This window comes from Diadema antillarum, unplaced genomic scaffold (genome assembly GCF_040938485.1).
Source record: "Diadema antillarum isolate AM-2024a unplaced genomic scaffold, OU_Dant_1.0 seq00000030_RagTag, whole genome shotgun sequence".
In the NCBI taxonomy this organism is placed as follows: domain Eukaryota; kingdom Metazoa; phylum Echinodermata; class Echinoidea; order Diadematoida; family Diadematidae; genus Diadema; species Diadema antillarum.
Genome location: NW_027271146.1, coordinates 110,859 through 135,651, shown reverse-complemented (window position 1 = coordinate 135,651; position 24,793 = coordinate 110,859). Strand labels below are relative to the sequence as shown.

The 24,793-nt window shown below is 37.7% G+C and overlaps 1 protein-coding gene across 1 annotated transcript in view; it reads right to left on the bottom strand.

The window, feature by feature from the left end:
- The window catches only part of LOC139725261 (atrial natriuretic peptide receptor 1-like), a 281,503-nt gene that overhangs the window by 203,558 nt on the left and 53,152 nt on the right, over positions 1 to 24,793 (bottom strand). Inside the window, exon 2 of the mRNA XM_071636348.1 lies at positions 21,509 to 21,614. Coding sequence (XP_071492449.1) covers positions 21,509 to 21,614 — 106 coding nt within the window. The remainder of the gene's footprint in view (positions 1 to 21,508; positions 21,615 to 24,793) is intronic.

Here is a 24,793-nt window from a genome sequence, read left to right as displayed (position 1 = left end):
TATGTTTCCCTTGGAATTGTTCTGAGCCATCTCTCTACGTTCTAACTGGGTCACGGGTAAATTTTCCCATTGTGTATTTAAAAAACAAACAAACAAACAAACAAACACTGAAGTAATGATCGACACGAGGAAACAGTGTGGAACACCATATGATACACCGCGTGCGCACCTTAACCGTACCCTATTATAGCCTGTGCACTGAACCAAATTTGTGTTGATGTGACTGCGCTATACATTGTGCCCCATTTTAAAGACGTAGAAGTACAATTACGGCCACGAACATGATTGATGATGACACCAAAACAAAGTGACTCCTGTGAAAGCTTTACTTTTGGGTCTATTTTTCCCCTCCATCCGGATGGTTGTTTCTTTCATCAACAACATGAACAAGGACTCCCATGACAACTAAAGTGGGATTACAGCTTCTCAAGGGTGGGCGTTTCATCTTTTCTGGTTGTGTTCTAATCCGTGGTGATCAACAAACTCGCCTTCGAACAAGAGAAGAGAACTGTTCTTAGTGAGTGTTATTTCTTTTTATTCTTCTCTGCTAGAACGCAAATTTCACTTAATCCGAGTAGATAATGTAACTTAATCCAAGAGATATCCAGTTGAAAACATTTCACTTTCATTCGCGCCTGACGTAGTTTCAGCTGACTTGTCAAACATTTATCATTCACATACGCTTCTCCAGTATTTGATTTCTTTTTAACATTTTTCTTGTCCAGTCAACCGAGCATTTTAAGTTCCTTTATTGGAGTCTGCACATCTTTTGATATCATACTGTACACGGCATTTCTAGAACCATCCGATCTTAGATAAACACTACGAAAAACCGTAGGAGAGGCAAGCATGAAGTGATTACATATCGTATTACAATTTGCATCATGGCCGAGTAGCATAGGCAAATAGAGCTCACAGCGCGTAGGCTAACACTGACGCGTGCTTCAAAGGCGGTGCTCCAGCATGGAAGACAAAACTGTTTCTACAATGTGTGAATATTCTTTTCCCCTTTAAAGGGATATATTTTATCTAACCTGCCCACAAAGAGGTCATCTTGTATAAGATAGACAACCTCGACTTGTAATTTGATTCTGTTTGATTTGTGTGCAATAATCTATATTAGTATCCATAATCGATTTTCATGTGCAATACAATGATGATTATAGAATTTGACTAAGAAGAACTAATAATTGGAAAGGTGTATCTTGAAGTCATGAGAGAAACATTATCCTTCAAATGATATGACCTTTGTGAGCTTCAGTTTGATTTATAACGATAACATACCGTTTAATAGTTTCAGGAAGTCGTGTTCTTTGCTTATGCGGTCCCAGTTATAACGTCATCCAGCAAAATAGAAACATATCGTGCATGTCTAACAGATGCCTTTCCACATGTACTTCACGCACAAACACACACACACACACACACACACACACACACACACACACACACACACACAAACGCATATATATATATGTGTGTGTGTGTGACCCTGCATCACAAAACCAACAAAAAGTCGCCAAATATGGGTTTTTAGTTGAGGGCAGACTCTTAAAGGGCAGACTCTAAGCTTTCAAATGATGTATAAGTCAAGTCAAATGGACTCTCCTAAGCTATCTAAATATTAGAAGAAAGCACACACTCTGGAAAAGTGTGACCTGAGAAAAGAAGCTCTGAAGTACAGGGTCTATTCAAGCGCTTAATCTTTACCAAACCGTGCTAGCTCTGCAATGAAAGGGACAAAACACATTAAGTAGACCACCGGAGCAACAACAATGAAGGGATTATCAAATTAAACTGAAATTGATCATGTTCTATCAATACATTATGTCCATGATTAATGCCAACTTTCAAAGCAGTAGAATTATTCTGCCAAAAGGTATTGGGCATGAAAGTGAAGAGTGTGTAAAGGATTTCAAGAAATGAAAAGGGGACCCTTAGACATACCTGATCATTCTATTCTCCCCCCCAAAATGGGTTATAGAAAAACTGCTGAAAACACAATTTCCCATTCATGTTATGATACCAAATTTACAAATAATGTAGAAGGATAGGTCTCTCATAAAATATGTAAAACTCAAGGTTGACCAATTTCATCTATTTTGAGTACTCACGTAAAATCAAGGGGTGCGACTTTTTGTTCGTTTTGTGATGCATCGTGTATCACAAAACGAACAAATATATATATATATATATATATATACATATATATATATATATACATATATATATATATATATATATATCGCTTTCTATCTCCCTATATATATAATTATTATATATATACATATATATATATATATATATATATATCAAAGGAAAACACACACATGACGAGTTGAGTTGGGTTTGCTTCTTTAGCCATGGTAAAATGAAGCTTGCTATCAGCTGTAAGCTGTTGTTCAGCAAGACCGAGTGTTTCATAGGTCTTACGTTTTGGCCCTCTCTTCGTGAAAAAACGGTCTTTGTTTCAAAATACACATTTCGACGTGTTTGAAAAACCTTACTTGGAAGCTCAGCCTTTAAATGAAAAAAAAAATCGACCATAGAAGAAAACAGCAAATGGACATAACAATACTCATCCACAAAATCTGGACCGTGAGAAACAATGTAAACAGTCACAATTTTACCTATCTAGAATGGGGTCCTTAATAGTTATATTTTGTTCACTGGATTTACCAAATATTGGATTTAAATCAGCGGTGAATGGCATGTAGTCATGTGCTTTAATACAATTGAATGGTATAACATGTACATAGGGATGTCAGTACGGATTATAACATAGATTGAACTGTAAGGCATAATCTACATTTTGCAGTGAGACAAAAAGTCAGCTTCAGTGCTTCAAAATAGCTCTAAAATATGAGTGAGGAATAGAAACAAACAATGTAAACATTTGAATCATTAAAAATAATGATAAATACGAGAAGTATAAAATAAATTGGAATTGAAATTGAATTGAAACTGAAGTATTGTTAAATATACCAAAATGTGAACAATAGGTATGATACAAATGTTGCTAGACTTAACCGTCTACAGTTATGCTTTAGTGAGAAAAACAGTGATATCTTCTTATGTTGAAGGCTTTCTTGCGAAATGTTTACGTGATAGGAAGTTCTTTTTTTGGGATACAACGTGCCTACACATATGCATCAAATGTGATATCTGTGATATTGGTTTCAGGAGGGGGAATTCACGTTCAAACATCCTAACAAGGACAATTAGGAGACGGTCATCGTCGACAAACATCAGAGATTCGGAATTTGTAGCGCAGCAGATGTTTGGAGTTGATTTCTCAATGAAGTAAATTGTAACGCATATGATTAATTTTTGAATGGAGGTGACAGTTTATGTGTCTCTATGATTACATGTATTGAAATGAGATAACTAGTTTGAAAAAAAAAAACCCGAAAAGATAAAGGAACAGATCTGCTAATGTTGGTGTCGCATTAGAACGTTACATGTATCCATCTGTGCACATGAACCTCTAAGAAGAAATTGAAAGTAGAAGTGGTTGTATCTGGTTTGCAAGGACATATAAAATCACGGGAAAATATCAAAATTATGAAATATTTACATTCATTCAGTCATTTTCATCCCTGTACCAAATTATTTCCATCCGAATTATGAATAAATCAAAATGTTGAATTCACTGCTGGCATTTCAATAAGTTGAAAATGTTTGCACTTTAAATCTACGCGTATTTTCTTTACTGTTGAGTCACATGAGATACTATACTACAATGCAATATTTGATAGGCAATGTTACATTGGAAAATAAGCAGGAATTATACAAGCACTCCAAAACCTCTTGGAGCTATGTCCTCATCCTCCACCTGTTGTTCTAGAATATCGGAGAGACACTAATAATGAACACAGAAACATAATTTCAACAAGAGACCCGGGGGTCTAGCGCTCACCTGAGTATCGCAAGTTCACCTTTCACACAGTCACTAATCTAAATTACACACAGCCAGTGGCGTACCGTGGGTCAAGACCTGGGGGGGGGGGGGGGGGAGGGGCACCTCGTGGAAAGGTAGTTTTGAGGTTGTGGGGAAATAGGTGGGGATGGTTAGGGTTATAGGTAGATGTAGTTAGGTAATGGGGAAATAGGTGGGGATGGTTAGGGTTAGGTAGATGTATAGTTAGGCAATAGTAGAATAATGGTTAAGGGGTTAGGCAGGAAATGATTTGTTTTGATGATATACACATATGATTATTTTGTTTTATACGGGGGGAGGGGTAGGTTGATAGGTTAGACAGAAAAAAATGATGAGTTTTGTTCGGTTAAGTAAAGAATGCTTTTTTATGATATGTTTCAGGAAATACTGTATTCTCAAGAGAGTGTAAGAGAATTTATGTTATGAAGTGGATATTGAGCAATCTGATCAAGTTGATCAAGAATTTTTTTTTCCCTTTTAAGAGTTATACTTTATCTGATATATTTATGTATATAGCGTGTGCTCTGCCAAAAAAAAAGAAAAAAGAAAAAAGAAGGAAGTTAAGTTAAAAAGTGATTGAGTAGCACACATTTCTTATTCGGTGTGTGAGTGATAATGCACATTCGAATTGGCTTGATTAGGCTGATCAAAATAGCTTTTTCTGAGAATTATGCAGATTTTCATGTCATTTCTCTTATCGTACTGTATGTTTGAAAAATGATTTAGCAGCACAAGAAAGAAGAATACAGCTGTTTTTTTTTTGTTGGTGGACGTATTAATTTTATTGTTAATATGGATTTGACATTGAATGAAACTCAAATAAAGAATATTATGAAATAAAAAAAAAGTGTATGTGTGTGCGCCTGTGTGCGTGCGCTGTCAGTCTGCAAACTTAATGGGGACTACAATACATAACGGAATGTGATACATTCCACAGCGCAGTCATTGAGCAACATTGTAAGTTTTCCTTATATGGATTATGGAATGACGGTGTGAAACGACAAATTATTTGCAGCGACATCAGGAGAATTGCATAACAATTAAATGCGAGCGAGCGGAGCGAGCGAGCTTGAAAATGTTGACATTTTACAGTCCCAAAACTGCCGTTTGTAGCTATATTTTTTCGCTTTGGAAATTAAGGGAGGGGAGGGGCGCACCGGGCGCAACTGCTGGCAATTACTAGCAGTAACATCAGGACAATGGCATAACAATTCAATGCGAGAGAGCGGAGCGAGCGAGCTTGAAAATTTTGACATTTAACAGTCCCAAAACTGCCCTTTGTAGCTATACTTTTTCGCCTTGGAGATTAGGGGGGGGGGGCGCAACTGCTGGCAATTACTGGCAGCAACATCAGGAAAATTGCATAACGATTAAATGAGAGCGAGCGAAGCGAGCGAGCTTGAAAATCTTGACATTTTACAGTCCCAAAACTGCCGTTTGTAGCTATATTTTTTTTCGCTTGGAAAATTAAGGGGGGGGGGGGGCGCACCGGACGCAACTGCTGGCAATTACTGGCAGCAAAATCAGGAGGATTGCATAACGATTAAATGCGAGCGATCGAAGCGAGCGAGCTTGAAAATTCTGACATTTTACAGTCCCAAAACTGCCGTTTGTAGCTATATTTTTTTCGCTTTGGAAATTAAGGAGGGGGGGGGGGTGCACCGGAAGCAACTGCTGACAATTACTGGTGGTAACATCAGGAGAATGGCATAACAATAAGATGCGAGCGAGCTTGAAAATTTTGACATTTTACAGTCCCAAAACTGCCGTTTGTAGCTATACTTTTTCGCTTTGGAAATTAGGGGAGGGGGGCGCACCGGCACAACTGCTGGCAATTACTGGCAGCAACATCAGGAGAATGGCATAACGATTAGATCGAGCGAGTGGAGTGAGGGAGCTTGGAAATCTTGACATTTTACAGTCCAAAAACTGCCGTTTGTAGCTACATTTTTTCGCTTGGAAAAATGAAGAGGGGGGGGGGGCGCACCGAACGCAACTGCTGGCAATTACTGGCAGCAAAATCAGGAGAATTGCATAACAATTAAATGCGAGCGATCGAAGCGAGAGAGCTTGAAAATTTTGACATTTTACAGTCCCAAAACTGCCGTTGTAGCTATATTTTTTCGCTTTGGAAATTAAGGAGGGGGGGGGGGGGCACCGGGCGCAACTGCTAGCAATTACTGGTAGTAACATCAGGAGAATTGCATAACAATTAGATGCGAGCGAGCTTGGAAATTTTGACATTTACAGTCCCAAAACTGCCGTTTGTAGCTATACTTTTTCGCTTTGGAAATTAAGGGGGGGGGGGGGTGCACCGGGCGCACCTGCTGGCAATTACTGGAAGCAACATCAGGAAAACGGCATAGCGATTACATGCGAGCGAGCGGAGCCAGAAAGCTTGAAAATTTTGACATTTTACAGTTCAAAAACTGCCGTTTGTAGCTATATTTCTTCGCTTTGGAAATTATGAGGGGGGGGGGGGGGGGGCTCCCGGTGCGCCCCCCTCCCCCCTGGATCCGCCACTGGTAGTCGAGGATGTCACTTTATGTTCATGATTGGGGGAGGTATGACCAGCGATGGGGCGTCGAAGTGACCAAGCGGGGGAAGGATGTCCAAAATCTGCACTTTAGAGCATCCCCTAATTATTTGTGTTTGTGTGTGTGTGTTTATATACATGGAAAAGTCAGGTCAAGTCTTATTATTGGCAATGCAAGGCATTTTGATATAGACTATGTATATAGAATATCTTATTTCTTGATTACCCTTTTCAAATGCAGTATACTAACCCTTGAATTACCATTTTGGTATTTTTTTAAAATTTATTTATTATTATTAATTTTTTTTTAATCAGCGCCACTGCACACAGCTCTACTGAAATCTGACCAGGCATTCTCAAGTAGAAGATAGAAATGTACAATAAGGGCTCAAATTTTTTAAAGATACCTTGGGTTGGGCATGGCGCCCATTTTCACAAATTGAGACCCCAACGAGCTAGGGATACCACCTGCCAAGTTTAGTGAAAAGCCATCATGAAGTTTTCAAGAAGAAGATGAAAATGTACAATTTAGGCCCAAATTTGGACCTCCCCACCCCTCCCCCCTGCCCCAAGGGGAGCACCCCTGGATCTGCTATGAAACAAATTTGAAACTACAGTCATTAACGTACTCGTAGTATTAACTTAGCTGTATCATTTCTGATCCTAGAGAAGATTTTTAAAGATTGCTTAATTTTGGGGGGTTTGGCCCCCTTGGGGCCCTCCAGGTGGGACAGGGTGCCCATTTGAACAAATGCCCCTAGGGATGCTTCTTGCCAAGTTTGGTGAAAATGGGTCATGGGGTTCTCAAGAAGAAGATGAAAATGTACAATTTGGGCCCAATTAGGACCCTTCCCCACCCCCCTCCCCTGGGTCCCAAGGGGGCATCCCTGATTCCGCCATGAACAAACTTGAAACTGCAGTCATCACTGTACTAACTCATAGTATCAACTTAGCTCTATCACTTCTGGTTCTAGAGAAGAAGATTTTTAAAGATACCTTAGTTTGGGGGAGTTTAGGCCCCCCTGGGGGCCTCCTGGTTGGGGCATGGTGCCCATTTTAACAAAATGAGATCCTAATCCCCTAGGGATGCTACCTGCCAAGTTTGGTGAAAATCGGTCTTGGGGTTTTCAAGAAGAAGATGAAAATGTAAAAAGTTTACGCGCGACGCACGACGGACGACGGACGCCGGACGAAGAACGATCGCAAAAGCTCCCTTCAGCCTTCGGCTTAGGTGAGCTAATAACAGCACGTATATCAGCATATAAAACTAAAGACGAAATAGGGATGTTATGCAAATATCCATTGCTGTATAAAACTAATGAAGTAATCGATTTTTGTTTCATCTCCAAGTAATGTGTTTACCAGGCAGCATGGTATTGCTATTCCTCATCACTTTGACGATCATCTTTTATTTTTAGATAAAGTATTTGACCTGTGGTTTGTATTTCTAGTGTCTCTCGTAGTTAGTCATTGCTCTTTTTTTCTGTTATCTTCTAGTGATGCCACCTGAGCGTCTCAGCTCCTCCTGTTTTATCTCGAGTTCACGGATAATTACATCCAATGTGCGGCAAATTGGCCGCATCGAGGAAAAAAAAAAGTACTGCGCACCAGTGGTCTTGATTTGTGAGGCCGTGCCCATGTCACAGGCAAAATCGACTATTGCACTAAGTAATGGGATGATATCATATAATGCATGGTATCTTGGTATCAGAGGAGTGGTAACCGTGCTTAACATAGCACTTGTATACTGGGTACCTTTTCAGAATTTGTGTGCATTTATGCCATTAATCATCCCATCCGACCTTACGTTTTGTGATTATCAATATATGTCGGTATTTCAGTAAATAATCACTTTGTGAATATGGTGGTGGTCCATGGTGATTGATTTAATTTATGACGAGATGTTGTTTTTGGGTGTTTTTTTTTTTTTTTGGGGGGGGGTTGTTTTTATTTACAAGATGTGATATATGTGGTGGTGTATAGTGTTTGTAAGTGTGCAAGTGTGTTTGTGTTTAGTGATATTTTACTGTTGTTAAAGCGAAGACTGTAGAAACATCTATCATCTTTGATATATCCTCAATGTCAAGTAGTTGGATCACAATCTTATACACTGGAGAGGCTAAATGCTGGACGTTTTCCTTCTATACAAGATCAGATTCCATACACAATCAGATATTCACTATCACTTGACCTTTTCCTTTGATAAACAACAGCGAGTATTTATTTGAGTCTGTGGTGATATCAACAACATCACTAAACAAACTCAATATTTGTTCAATTCAGGACGAAATTCAATCTTTTCAGGTATGTAACTAACATAAACAGAGAAAAAAGCATATTAATCAACAACTCCTGCGGTTTGCTGGATCATCGTGGGCACTGCTGTTTGCATATTTTGATGGATGAATACAGCCCATGAGCTCGATGAAGAAGACCCACCAGCTATACACTAAGCAAACAAGGCCCTTAAGCTTAACACTAGCCCACGACGCTTGACTATATAGGCAAATAAGACCACTGGGGTCGAGACTAGGTAAAAGAAGGCCCATGAGCTTGACACTGCGTACATTAAGCCGATTGATGTAATGTCGAATTCATGGGCTATATCTGCCTAGTGTCGAGCTGGTGGACTTGGGCTCTTGGACCTATACTACTTGATCTTGAGTTCATGGAAATTAGTTTCTAGCTTGTATGCATGACTCCTGCGTGTTGAGGTCGTGACTTGCAAACGTTTTCCATCCCACATCGTTCTGTTATTTCACTTTCTCTATCTTTTTTTCTTTTCACATTGCACATTGGTTTGCATGTCTCAAACGTAAAGAGAGAGAGAGAGAGAGAGAGAGAGAGAGAGAGAGAGAGGATGGCATACATGGTATTTTTCATTGTAGGCCGTGGAGTAATTGTTTTGTGTCAGTTTCTTTTTTTTTGTAGTTTTGTATTCTTTAAGAGAAATCTCTCCTGTGTGTGTAAAGATGTGATGTTGGCAGACATAGATTAGACTGTCTTGCTTTAAACAGATTGATTGCCTTATCTGTATTTGTCTTGTGATGCAAGGGCTGAATGTTTTGTAATTGTTAACACCTTGTACCAAGGCTTTATCTCAAAATCTACAGATAACCACAAGCAATCAAAAACATAAAAATGCATACGACAAATATAAGACCTGATTACTTTAGTATAAATGTGCACTCATACCGTTCATCCGTTGATCTTTAACGGTTATATACATATAACCTAGGAAATTACGTATAACTTGACATTCAAATTTATGAAGTTCTTCCGTCGAGATGTTTTCATTGCAACTGATTGACAAATTGCCCTACATCGACGTAAATAAGTACTGAATTGATCAGTGTTTTAGTAGTAGCCATGATAAAAAATCATGGGCGTACAAACTCGAGCAGGATTCGAACCCACGACCTCCTGATCACCGGACAGGCGTCATCTCCACTAGACCACCGAGCTTTCGCCCGACAGCAAGTGCTGGTTTGAATCCTTATAGCATGCAGCGGGTACTGCTTTGTTATTCAAATTTATGAAGTTCTTCCGTCGAGATGTTTTCATTGCAACTGATTGACAAATTGCCCTACATCGACGTAAATAAATTTGAATAACAAAGCAGTACCCGCTGCATGCTATAAGGATTCAAACCAGCACTTGCTGTCGGGCGAAAGCTCGGTGGTCTAGTGGAGATGACGCCTGTCCGGTGATCAGGAGGTCGTGGGTTCGAATCCTGCTCGAGTATGTACGCCCATGATTTTTTATCATGGCTACTACTAAAACACTGATCAATTCAGTACTTATTTACGTCGATGTAGGGCAATTTGTCAATCAGTTGCAATGAAAACATCTCGACGGAAGAACTTCATAAATTTGAATAACAAAGCAGTACCCGCTGCATGCTATAAGGATTCAAACCAGCACTTGCTGTCGGGCGAAAGCTCGGTGGTCTAGTGGAGATGACGCCTGTCCGGTGATCAGGAGGTCGTGGGTTCGAATCCTGCTCGAGTATGTACGCCCATGATTTTTTATCATGGCTACTACTAAAACACTGATCAATTCAGTACTTATTTACGTCGATGTAGGGCAATTTGTCAATCAGTTGCAATGAAAACATCTCGACGGAAGAACTTCATAAATTTGAATAACAAAGCAGTACCCGCTGCATGCTATAAGGATTCAAACCAGCACTTGCTGTCGGGCGAAAGCTCGGTGGTCTAGTGGAGATGACGCCTGTCCGGTGATCAGGAGGTCGTGGGTTCAAATCCTGCTCGAGTATGTACGCCCATGATTTTTTATCATGGCTACTACTAAAACACTGATCAATTCAGTACTTATTTACGTCGATGTAGGGCAATTTGTCAATCAGTTGCAATGAAAACATCTCGACGGAAGAACTTCATAAATTTGAATAACAAAGCAGTACCCGCTGCATGCTATAAGGATTCAAACCAGCACTTGCTGTCGGGCGAAAGCTCGGTGGTCTAGTGGAGATGACGCCTGTCCGGTGATCAGGAGGTCGTGGGTTCGAATCCTGCTCGAGTATGTACGCCCATGATTTTTTATCATGGCTACTACTAAAACACTGATCAATTCAGTACTTATTTACGTCGATGTAGGGCAATTTGTCAATCAGTTGCAATAACTTGACATTGTTCTCCCCTAACCCTTGAAAGTTTAACATGTTGTTTTTGTCTAATCTATGCTATATTATGTTATATAATCATGAATGGTTTACCGAACCAAGACAAAAAATCCCACTCCACAGATATAGAACTAGCCCAGTTATTACAGTAGGGTGTCGAATGCCTTAGCTGAGCAAAAACACATCATTGGTGTGTTCATTGCCATAAGCAAGACATTCGACACTCTCGACCACATATCCTGCGCGCAAATGATGGTATTATTGAGTTGAAGACATTCCAATTAAATCGTTCAAAGATTATTCATAAAAAAAGCAATATGTATGCTATGAATCAGTCAACTTTGATGTATTGACTATACAATATGGCGTCCCATAAGGGCCCATATTGGGACCTGCACTGTTAGATATCCACAAAAGACATACTTAAAAATGCAGAATTTCACAAAATCCAGAAGTGAACTAAAATCTCTAAATTTAATTCGAACAAGATTCATATTTTCAAACATATCACTCACCCCAATATCTGATTTAGTTATACAAAACAAAATAATGACATGTGTGTAAACTTGATGCATTTACCAAAAACAAACCGTGTCCAAATTTAACCACCCTAACTAACAAACCATTACACTCGTTTACCTCGTTTACTCTAAATACAACTACATGCAGCTTTTGAAACATCTCCACATACCTCGAACCTACCCTTTTCACCTCCATCCGCGCATCGAACAAATCCCCGCAGAAAAAACAAACAAACAAAAAACAGAAACGAAACGGAATGAAGAAAACAGAACAAAACGGGACGCAAGACAAATACACACACACACACACACACACACACACACACTCGACAGAAGACATACACACACACCCTCACATACACAAACTCAACAACGTAACCAACATACATACACACTCACGCGCACCTAACAATGCATAATCACACTCTGACGTATCATGGTTACCCGTTTCCTAGACTTAAACCAGAAGCCCACACTGATTTGAGGTCTGACGTGGACCAAAAAACAAAAAAAAAAAAAACAAAAAAAAAAAAACACACGATTGATTAACAAAATAATTCCAACAATCAATCTGTGCATTTCTCCCCAACAACCACGGATATAAATCCTTGAATCAAATAATTTCTATGAAATCTTCAAATGTTCTCACTTTGGCAAATGTGACCCGCGACAACGGTTTCAGGCAAAAGTCGCAAGAGCAAATTCCCTCCTAGGCGGGGTACAAAGATTTTGACCATTATTTTTGTCGATTTAGCTTTTTTTTTTTTTCAGAAATCGAATCTTTGATATGTTTTCTACATCTACACTAAATTTCACAGCATAAGACTAAGTTTTTCCTATCGAAAATGCAATTTTAAGCACCCTATGTTGGATCGCACTCGTCAGTTTCGAGCTTCTTTCGAACGCCGCGCCAATATCCCCAGCGTTGCTACGGCGCAGGGTCTCGCATGCGATTGGCTGGTGCGTCGCACATATTTACATAGTTCGGCTTTCGGAGACACCAGTTGCAGCGTTTCGTGAATGCTTTGTCCACGCGTGCATGATTACGTGCTCCATTGTTCTGTTAAAGTAGATATGCTCCCTCTGTAGTACGTGCTCTTCGTTTGGCTTTCTCAATTTGAGTCTACCGCGATGTTCGACAACGGAAGTGAAACAAAAAGTGAACAGCAGTGCTAACTTCCATTGTGAAAACAGATGCATGGGGAACATGGTTTGATCCAATCAGAGTCGCAAATCACTACACAAATCGTGCATCATGCTATCGGAAACTCACCTGTCACTTGTAGCATGACATAATCATGTGAAAAGAAAACTAATATTCTCAAATTTGTCTACTCGTAGTAAAAATTGTGACAGCAGGCTGACTAAAGGGAAGGTAGACAAGAGGAAAGGAGAGGTCACATATGACCAATTATATTCAAACACTACACGTCAAGATTGCACCAAACTAATGAGTCGTGTTTGTTTGTATGTTTAACATAATAAACATCACCGAACAAAAAAAAAAATTAAAAATTCCCGACTTTTGCCTGAAACCGTTGTCGCCGGTCACAAATGCTTTTATCGCGGTTGTCTTTTCCTACTCTATAAAATACAAAAAAAAAATCTTCTGTATCTTTTCTGTTGAGGGTAAATCATTGTTTTATTCTTGACTGAAATAGTAAAACGATTTCATCAAAACGATCAAAGCATGTACACACCTACTTCTATTTGAACTAACTCTACGCCCAAGAAAATATCCCTCCATTCCATGATTATCCCCTAACTCAACTAAACCATGATGCTCAATAAGAAAATGCCACATAGGCTTAAAAATAAGACAATTTAAAAATAAATGTGAATAAATTTCCCCTCTAATTGACAAAGGGAACAAAGTTTATCGCTCACAAACCAAACTTAAACAGACATTCCTTAATGTATATCAGCCCGTGTATTAACTTGAACTGAAATTTCATGTGTTTACTTAGTAATGTCGTGCCTCTTGGTTTAATACTAATCTTATTCTGATTTGTTTATGATTAAGATCTAAATTCCTGTCACCATGATTCCTTTCCACACAATACAATTCTTGTTGCTCTGAAGTGAAATACCCTGAATCATCTTTGATTTAATAATTTGAAAATTTGATATCTTTTATACTAGAAATCCTCAACTGTATATCATAAATTAATATATCAATGTCGTGACATCTTACGCTACGTGTGGTAATTTCCAATTCACAGGAAAAACATGTTAAATATCATTTATCTAAAATACACCGTTTCCCTTACTACCTCAATTTTGAAAATGCCAAAGGGGTATAATAAAACCTTTTTGTAAGATGTGATGTACATTGTAAATATCATTGTCACATAAATCTAACCGGGTTCATCGCTCCATCCTCAAAATTCCTTCATTTCCCGCCATGCCTTCACCATTTGTATGTAAAAAGGTGGGATTGGATTTGTCATCGTCAATCTAGACCAATCATTATCACATATAAATATAAATCTTCCTCCCACTGACCGAAAACAGTAATCAAAACATAATTTCCATGCAGATATCTTCTCAGGGTTCAATAAATTTTTAACCACATACGTTGAGTTTTCAAAAAAAAACAACAACAACTTAGAATTCATTATTCGTAGTCCCCCATCAGCATAATCTTGCTTTTAGGCGATCTTTACTATTCCACAAGAATTCAGAGAATATCTAACCCATTTCTGAAAATATCCACCGAGGAACCTGTATATGATGATACATATCTTTATTTTGATAAGGTATAGGTTTTCGACAAATAGATCCCACCCATGAGTGTTTAATCACCCCGCTTCCACCATCCTAAGAGCTGTTTTATTATACTTAATATGTCTTAAAAGTTCATATAATTTTTCACTCTGACATCTCTTGAAAACTAACCAAATGAAACTTTAACAACATAAACACATTTTCCAAAAATACAGATAATACAGGCTTCTCTGTAACCTTACCCATCTACACACACGCACACACATACACACACAGACACGGAACATTTTTTTCCTTTTATAAATGTTTAAGCACTTATTTTTCCAAATTCATGAAAAAATACCGTTACTTGTTTTTAGGATTAACGAAATGTCATCCGCATATAAAATTTTGCTTTGTTTCATTTTCCCCAAAACATAGTCATTTACCATCTCTCCTTTCTAGTTGTGCCAGTGTTACAATGACTAACAAAAACAGATACAGAGATAGGGGATCACCCTGCTTAACCCCTCTCTTGATATTAGAATAACCAGTAGAGTGCCTTCCATTCATTACTTTATTTTTTCCCCCAAAACTCCTTAACCTGTAGAGAATAGAATGAATTGCTAAATACAAGCCTATGTAAAACCTGAATTGAAAATTCATGAGCTACCGAATCAAACGCTTTTTCGAAATCCATTGTGACAAAAAAATCACATGTGTAATGTAATAAATTAAAACAAAATTATTATCTATATACTAAACTTACCGCTTCCTTTTTATTTCTATTCTTACGCTACTTGATCAAAATAGATTATTTCACCCAACTCTTCCTTAATCATGTTTGGTAATTTACCTTAGATAGTATCTTATATAATAATACACATTCAACTATGTGATTGGCCTATGATACGCGCACACACACACACACACACACACACACACATACACAACAAAACATACAAACACACTCCTGCACTCACAGAATTCAAGCAAATACCAATACAGATTATTTGCCTTTCCTCAGATTGATTAAAGCACAAACACACTGTCTTTCCTTCACTCGTTGTTCACTCAAATACTGTCTCCCTTTTTCATTCTTTCACCATCGTATCAGAGTCAAGGTTATTTGGTCCCCTTCGACTAACCAGCTTATGAAATAATGACATACACACAAACACACAAACACATGGCATCGGGTAACATGTTATTCATCTCCATCCGATATATATATATATATACATGAAGAGCTTGCTTACAAAAGGCGCTTAATCCATCATTTTTCAATGGATTTAGCGCCTTTTCGGAAGCAAGCTCTTCATAAATATATATATCATCAAAAACAAAACTGAAACCAGTTCATACTGTATTCACAAACAGTTTATTTCGGCAGACAAATTTTCGAGCGATTTGCTGTTTCTCAAGTGTTGATACTGAGAGAACAACAACAATTCAATGCATGAGAGTTTTGTTTTTTATGATATTATCACGCCAACACGTGGACAACTTACTCTCTCTCTCTCTCTCTCTCTCTCTCTCTATATATATATATATATATATATATATATATATATATATATATATCTGTTTGTGTGTGTGTGTGTGTGTGTGTGTGTGTGTGTGTGTGACCTTGCATCCAAAAAATAAAGAAAAACGGTTGCCAGACATGGATTGTTAGTTAAGAGCAGATTCTGAAAAAAGCAGACTTTAAGCTTTAAAGTGATGCATAACTCAGTTCAAATTGACTCTCCTAGTCTATCTAAATATTGGAAAATAAGCACACTCTCAGGAAAAGCGTGAGCTGAGAAAAGAGGCTCTGAAGAACACGGTCTATTTATGCGCTTAATCTTTACCAAGCCGTACTAGCTGTGCTATGAATGGGATAAAAGCTAGGATGTAAACCACCGGGGCAACTGCAATGCAGGGATTATCAAATTAAGTTGAAATTGAGCATGAATTGTTAACACAATCCGGTCATAATTAATGTCAACGTTCCAAGCATTATCTTAAAAAAAAAGTTATTAGAGTTGAAAATAAAGAGTGTGTATATATATTTTTTTAACAAATGAGAAGGGAATTATACGAAAAAAAGAAGAGAAAAACTGCTCAAAACACAATTTCCAGTTCGTTTGTGATCCCAAACCTTAGTATAATGTAAACCTTGCTCTTTCAAAATACATTGTATATGAAAAACTCAAGATTGGCTTGGTTGACCCATTTCACCTATTTTCAATCCTCACACAAAATCAGTGAGTGCGACTTTTTGTTGGTTTTGTTATGCACGGTCATATATATGAATAAACATATATATATATATATATATATATATATATATATATATATATATATATATTATGTATATGACCCTGCACCACAAAACGAACAAAAAGTCGCCAGACATCGATTCCTAGTTAAGGACAGATTCTAAAAGAGCAGACTTTAAGCTTTAAAATAATGAATAACTCAATTTAAAATTGACTCTTCTATTAACCCAAACCCATCTGAATATTGAAAGAAAACAAATACTGTTTAGAAGTGTTTACTGAGAAAAACGGCTCTAAAGTAAAGGGTATATTTAAGTGCTTAATCTTAGCGAGCCGTTATAGCTGTGCAGTGAATAGGACAAAAAAAAACCAGGATGTAAAACTCAGCAGCATACACAATGAAGGGATTATTAGATTAAGCGGACATTGATCATGTTCTATCAACACATTCTTTCAATGACTAATGCCAACTTTCAAAGCAGTAGCGTTATCCTTTCAAAAGTTATCAGAGCAGTAGCATACATGCACAGTGTCCGTGAATTTCGATATAAGTAATCAATAAAAAGGGAGGTACATTATACTTTAGAAGGGGATCATACAAGCAAGCTTTATAGTGATAGATTAATTAGAGGATGAATATGGGGGAGCCACTGAAAAGCGAAACTTGTAGATTGTGGGCTCCCCAGTCACATTATACGAAAAGAGGAAGATATTCGTGGTCACCAAACCCAATTCATATTTCTTGAACAATTGATCAAATCAAACATGAGAACATACACAAGTTTATATTTATTCATAGGGCTCATACAATAACGGAGACGAAAAAAAAAATCCAGCAGAGACGAGACAAACAGCACAAACAAGCAAGATACAAGACAATTACATGAACTCAGACACACCAAAATATGAACAAGAACACTACAAATGCAACAATACAGCGAAAATCGGGACGGGTGTTGAGAAAGGAGAAAAAAAAAAGGAAGGGAGAGAGAAAAGACATGTGGTAGAGGCATTCAAATGCAGGAGACATTATCATCATTAACCCAAAGCATTAAGTTTTGGCTCAATCAATAGATACTGATTACACTCAGACATTAGAGTTATATGATTGGAACAATATCCATTTCAGTTTCCTTTTGAATAGAGCTAATGATGGGGCATTTCCGTTTAATATCCTCACTAAACGCATTACAGAATCTTGGCCGGTCATATATGAACGTATTTTGTGCTAACATGGACCACAGCAAAGGTTAATGATATTCTTCAGATCGTCTGATGGGGTATTTGTGAATTAATAATTTTTTCCTTACGAAACCTATTAGTAAATTAAGCACGTAAAATCCTGTTATTGAAATTAAACATGAATTGACCTAATCGGAATAAATATAAATCTTTTATTTTTAGCAATAATGGTTAAAAAAATGGATCTGTGTGAATTCTTATATAAGAGCTGACAGATTTTGATGGGCGCTGCCCCAAGCCAATAAATCGTATTGTAAATGAGATTATATCACAGAGGAATACAACATAAATAGCTGAATAATTGGGAGGTGAAACTTTACTCTGTTGATAACACCAATGTTCCGAGATATCATTTTTGAGATGTTATCAACATAACATATCCAGGAGAAATTTATTATAAACCATCAATATCACCAACCATTCATTTTTTTTATAAAAGTAAATTTTGTATTGTAATATTTTGATACATATTTGTAGAAAATATTGTTCTTATAGTGTTCTTGCCTTTGCTTGTATGAATCTACACGAAATCATGTCTTCTTTTTTTTTCCGGGGGGGGGGGGGTATTTGTTTCATTGTGAAAACGCTAGTGATATCGAGCGAAATTCATATAAAAATATCATTAAAAAAGTATATGTGTGCGCATGTGTGCGTATGTTCCGTCACAAAGCGCCGTCATTCCGTGCCTGTGGCAACAGGAATCTCACTGCGTTTGATAATTTTGTTAATCAATGTATTTCTGGGTTTTTTTTATTCGTATTACATGAACCAGAAAACCATTCATTTATAGATATTATAGAGAGCAGATACGATGTACTGCAAAATAGTTCAGCTTGTAACTGAAGAGAATGAATGCAGTGTGATTGAATGATTGAATGAGATTGAAATAGAAAGGACAGATTGGATGATGAATATCTACTATTATCAAACATACGTCACCAGACATTGTCAGATAATACGTACAACGTATAATGTGCATTGTGTTATAATGCTATCTGCCTTATATGACCTTGTAACTGCATTTCGAGACTATTGCTTTTGTGTCGTTGTCTATATGTCGTCGTATATACGTGCAGACAATTACTGCCGGGATGATATTCTGGGAAGTTGGGTTTATCACCCAATTATAACTGGAGAAATAGAAACGAAAAAGAGTTGATAGCAACTACCCTGTAAAATTTAAGAAATGTAAAACCCTTGAAATGCGAAAAAAACAACAACCCACAACAGCAACCCACTTCAGCAGTGGTCTGACGTAGGCAGTAGGCAGCTGAGTTTTCAAAAAACCAGGATCACCCGGTGTTTCTTCTTCTTCTTTTTTTCTCCTTCTTCTTCTCCTATCGCGGTATGAAATATCTGCCCGTTAGAATTAGCCACATACCACGCCTATGCCATGGAGCAATTTATGATTACCGCAGTCCACAATAACAACAAATACACAGAGAGGAGCAGACTGGCAATAATAGGCAGGTTGGCCTTCCACCAGCCCCTCTTACATACCACATAGCCCTCCACACACTGAGGACTATACTCTTGGATGGCCGTCGTGGTATAATAATGTATTAACATGGTACGATTTGGATAGACGGCATGAGCTGCAGTGACTGGGTCATGAAACTTAGGCAAAACAAAAATATTCTAATCTTACAATGCTCTTTGCAGTTATAACACAACGCATTCCATAACAACGGCTAACAAGAAATAATAAGGCAACACAACTTTTATTTCATAGACCCTAGAAGGGATACGAGAAGAAAATGTGGTTTAGCTTGGTTTCTTCATTTGTTTGTTTGTTTGTTTGTTTTTGCTTGTTATGTCGATGTCGATTGGAAGCGGAGTTTATTTCTAATTCTATTATCATTATTATTCTTTTTGTATTCTTTATTTTTCTTCACTGATGAGATCCGGAAGTGGCACCAGAATGTAAACTGCACCCCCCCCCCCCGGCAATTTTTGTTTTTTTTTAATTTAGCGCCGGACGTGTATACAGCCCGCACACTCACATACAGTCGTGAACACTCTTTCCCCTCCTCCATTCACCTCACAGACAAACAAACAGACACACACACACACACACACACACACACACACACACACACCGATGACATATGCACCGCTGTACGGACCATACCCAATGCAAGACAACCACTTACATTACAATCGACATTCCGGCACACGTTCAAAGCCTGTCTTACGCAGTGTGAAGTTACAGGAAAATTTGCGTTAGAAGTTTTGTTTTTGTTCACATTTCTTTCTTCTCAAGTGTTAGAAGAAAATAAGTACAAGCAGTCAAAATCTAAAAAGCTTTACACATTTGCTTCATTTGGCATGTTCATCATTACTTTTTTGTTGTTGGTGTAATAGTGTTAGAAAAAAACCCAAAACAAAACGTGTAAAAGACAAAACCAAACAAACAAATTTCTGTCAATTCGAATACGACTTGTCATAAACGCCATCACTGTCAAATTCTCTTGGCTGTAAAGAAATACCCAATAGGTCATACGTTGCAGATGCCAGATCACAGATTCTTACTTCATAGCAATTTTTTTTTTCTTTCAACAGCAAACCCTTCCTACGAGCAGACGAGTCCTTGCATGACTTTTTAAAGTTAGGTTTTAACCTTCGCATTGGTCCTCATCTCAGTTTTAAAAGCTACTCATAGATTGATTAAGAAATACTTTGACTAAAGCCATGACAGAAAAAAGTGACCATTTTTGTTTCTCTCGTACATGCATTTCATTGAGACAAATAAGTCAAATATAAACACAAACCTGAAAGAAAAGCAAATGAAAAAAAAAGCCACTAAAATTTCACGATTCATTTTGCCCTTTAAATTCATATGTCACAATTTGAGAAAATTTGAAATATGAATTATCCTTACATATTTGATAATTAAGTAACATTCTTTCCATTTGCTGGCAACTGCCAAATAATCATATTCCTCTTTAAGTGTTATTAAAGCGTGAATTAGCGTGCTTATATATATATACATTATAAGTTGTATTGAATCTCTGCTCTGATGGCTTTCTTTTCAACCAGTTAGTGTCCAGTATATACGAAAGTCCTTTCTGGGTATGTACTATTCTAAATATGGGAATATGGAACGCGCTGGATTGTCGCATGTGATATTTATGCACATGGCTATTTCTATGAAATAAATCATGAAATATCTGAGGGAGAGGACCACTGTTGTAATTGAACATAAACTGACCAAATTTAAATGCGTAAAAATCTTTCATTCTTTGTATTCCTCAGATAACATTAGACAAAAAACTCTTTGTTTGTTTGGTTTTATTTCTGCATTTTCATCATTTCCATTCAAAATAACATCATGAATATTATTTTGCCAAACATAAGAAGACAATGATTGCATGATAAAATCTTTGGGCACACCATTAGGCTTCACATACTTATTTTCATGTCTAAGTCAGTTCGTTTACTCGATACTGTTGACCCACGACACACACATGGTATACACACTCACATGCGCTCGCACGCAGAATCACACACGGGCACACAAACCATTGTTTCAATCGTTCCCTCTCCCAGCAAACAGTGTAGAATTGTTTATGTAGTCTTTTGTGAAAGCTGACACGTGGTATAATTCAAGAGTGAAAATGAAAGTAATGATTTGGAAAGTTTAGTCCAACTAACCATGGCAGTCCGATAAAAAGTTGTCTTTATCAGGTCCCTGAATTGGCCAGCAGTGAAAGGCGGCATTGTCCAACTGATGCCAGCTCCACGAGACCCGCCAAAATACCTGGAAAACATAAAACAAAAGAATACATCGCCTTGAGTCATATCATTCTTTAAACTTTTTGTCTTATTTGAAGAGAAATAAAGGCATTTGCTTATTTGAATGTTTACCACCATCGAAAGTACAAAACGATTTTTTTTCTATAGTATAACGACAGCTACATGTACGAATTCGTAAATTTGATTTGTGTCCAAAGGGTTTATTCAGACTATAGTTGGTTTTATACTCAGAATGGGCTTCTCTATAACATCTGATATGGCATAAACTTGAAATATAGGTGTAATAATGACTCCAACACAACGTTTGACTGATGAGACCACTCTGCGTACGTAAGGCCTGATTATATCGCTTATATTTTATGATACCATCGTTATGATATCGTTGTCATTACTATCATCGGCCATGCAATGTTCTTATCACCACCTACATACTTTCTATCTTAACAACAAACATTGGCATAGGCATTGAGAATACACTGTGCCGTTAACACACTTTTGCTCGGAGGTTGACTAGGTTTACCAAAACTACAATGACCTTGAGTGTTGAGAGGGTAGACCTTAACGTTAGACATCCTCAATCGTTCATTTCTGTCTGCCACCGCCGGATCAAGAACTAACGTGGCATTCGGAACTCCTGTTGTGTTTTGAAGTGAGGACTACTAGATCTATTTCAAACTTAAGTGTTCTGAATCTTTTTCAGACTTTTGGCCAAAGATTACTAACTATAATTATATACTTTAGCAATGGACGTTTGTAAGGAAGAACAACATAAAAAACCCGAGAGACTGTTTGATCGATCATTAGATTATGTGACTGTGCATCACAAAACCAACAAAAAGTTCCACCCTCTGATTTATATGACGGCTCCGAATAGGTGAAAAGGTTCAACCTAATCAATCTTATATATCATATTCTTCATCTACAGTGCGTATAAAAAGGGTAATCCAACTTTGGCGGGCTACTATTTCATAACTGTCAGCGTCGAGAGCACAATGTTAGTTGCAAATAAAGAAGAACTCCTCCTCTTTCCATTGTTACCTAATTATGTTAACAATTGTCGTGCACGACTGAGAACATTTTAAAGACAACAATGCACTTTTTCCAAGTTTATGTGCTATTGTGAAGGAACAATGCATGTGTCACTGCATGGATGAGATGTAGCAATGAAAGTGGCCAAATTGGCCAGCTTGCACGAATGCAGGTTTGTGTTCAGCGTTTCGCCTAACAATTTATGATCTATAACCTTAAACATGCCCTCTGTCTGATAACTTAGTCGCTCCCAGGGAGGGCCATACACTCACACAGTCCATGTTTTACTGTTCATATTCAATACTTAGCTCGCAGCGTCAAACCTTGTCCTGAATATGACGAGAGAAAAATGGATAATGGTTTAGCTTGCAGTCATGCAGGCTGGCCTGCTGATTTGACCACTTCCATTGACAGATTTCATCCACTGTAAAAGTGGATATTTTCGCGCGACTAATTTTTCGCTCTTGGCTGGGTAAGAAGAGTGTCGCGCCTTTTTAATTCCACGGAATCCAGACATCAAGTACTTGATCATAATTATGGTAAGCAAATATATTCGCGTGCTTTTATTTTCGCGCTGATTTCGGATCGCACGAAATGCGCGAAAATGTCAACACCGCGAAAATTTCCACTTTTCCGTGAGACATTCATTGTTCCTTCTCAATAACACGCAAACTTGGAAAAAAGTGCAATTTGTCATTGTTGTCTTTAACGTCCATTTGCTCAGTCATGCATGACGTTGTCAACAATATTAGGTATCGATGGAAGGAAGATTTCTCCTTTCCTCACAATCAACATTGCGCTTTCCACAGCTGACAATTTATTAAAAAGTAGCCTCCAAAGTTGATTACCTTTTCTTTTCTTTCTTTCCTTTTTTTGTTGAGACGCACTCTATCATAAAGTTGAGGGTCATAAAACAAATGTTATGTTGCTGCTCTGAGTGTGTCCACTGCCTGGGCACACTATTACACCAAATGTATATGCAGTGGTGTTCATCATTCACTGTTTAAGCTGTATCTTAATCAACCTCACTCCGTCACAAAGAGAAGTAGGAAACAGTGCATAGCGTTGAATATAAACTTGTTAATAACGAGATGTATAGAGATTACTAACGATGATTCTTAGCCACTCCTAGTTTCAAAAGGTAATCATATCTTGATAATATAGACAGTTCTTAAAACAAATTTTGTACCGTCTCCCGACACTCAAGAACTATTTATTGAAGTACATAGGCACCCAAAGTTACATAGGCAAAAAATGTCTTATGTAATGCTCATGGTGGTGTTTAGTGTGTTATATGGGTGCGTAAGTGTGTAGGACTGAAAAATAGATACACAAACTTATGAGAGAATGACAGGGGTTAAGGAAGGACGAACAGACAAAAAGGAAAGATGAAATGAGGAAGAGAAAGTGAGAAAGAGAAGAGAGAGAGACAGGGAGACAGGGAGAAGGAATGGCAGAGAGAGAGAGAGAGAGAGAAAGATGGGGGGGGGTGATATAAATGGACATAGAGACCCAGACAGAGAGATACAGGGAGTCAGAGAGAAGAATAGAGGAGTGGACACAGCTCTCTTAAACATCAGAAGAGAGAGAGAGAGAGAGAGAGAGAGAGAGAGAGAGAAGAGAGAGACCCACAAAGCAAAGAAGCAGGGCAAGAACTTACATCTTGCCCTCGTAGTTAAATTGGATAACATGCGATCCCCTTGAAGCAAAAGTTGATACAAATTCAATACCTGACCGACGGACTACCGTCAAATATTCATTAAATTTATCAAATTTGGACTTCTATATTTCACATCCCTAGTGAAAATGAAATACAGTCCACGGCAACAGAAGAATTTCTTGATATCTACGTGTGCAGTACAGAACAGGTTGAAACATTAAAAAAAAAATGTGTCTGAAAATAGAGAGATGTTCGTGCTTTTAAAAAAATTCAATATTAACAAAAATACAAAGTTACGACCGAAAAGTGCAGACAAATGAATAGATAAGAACGATTTGAAGGCATGAAAATAAACATGGAACCAATGTAACTGTTATCTTAGTGTTAATCGGAAAGAAAATGCTAAAGAAAGAAAAAAACATTGACAATTTCTATTAGATTATGATGATGGCATTGCAAAAAAAATACACGCGAACGGTGACGAACAGATAATT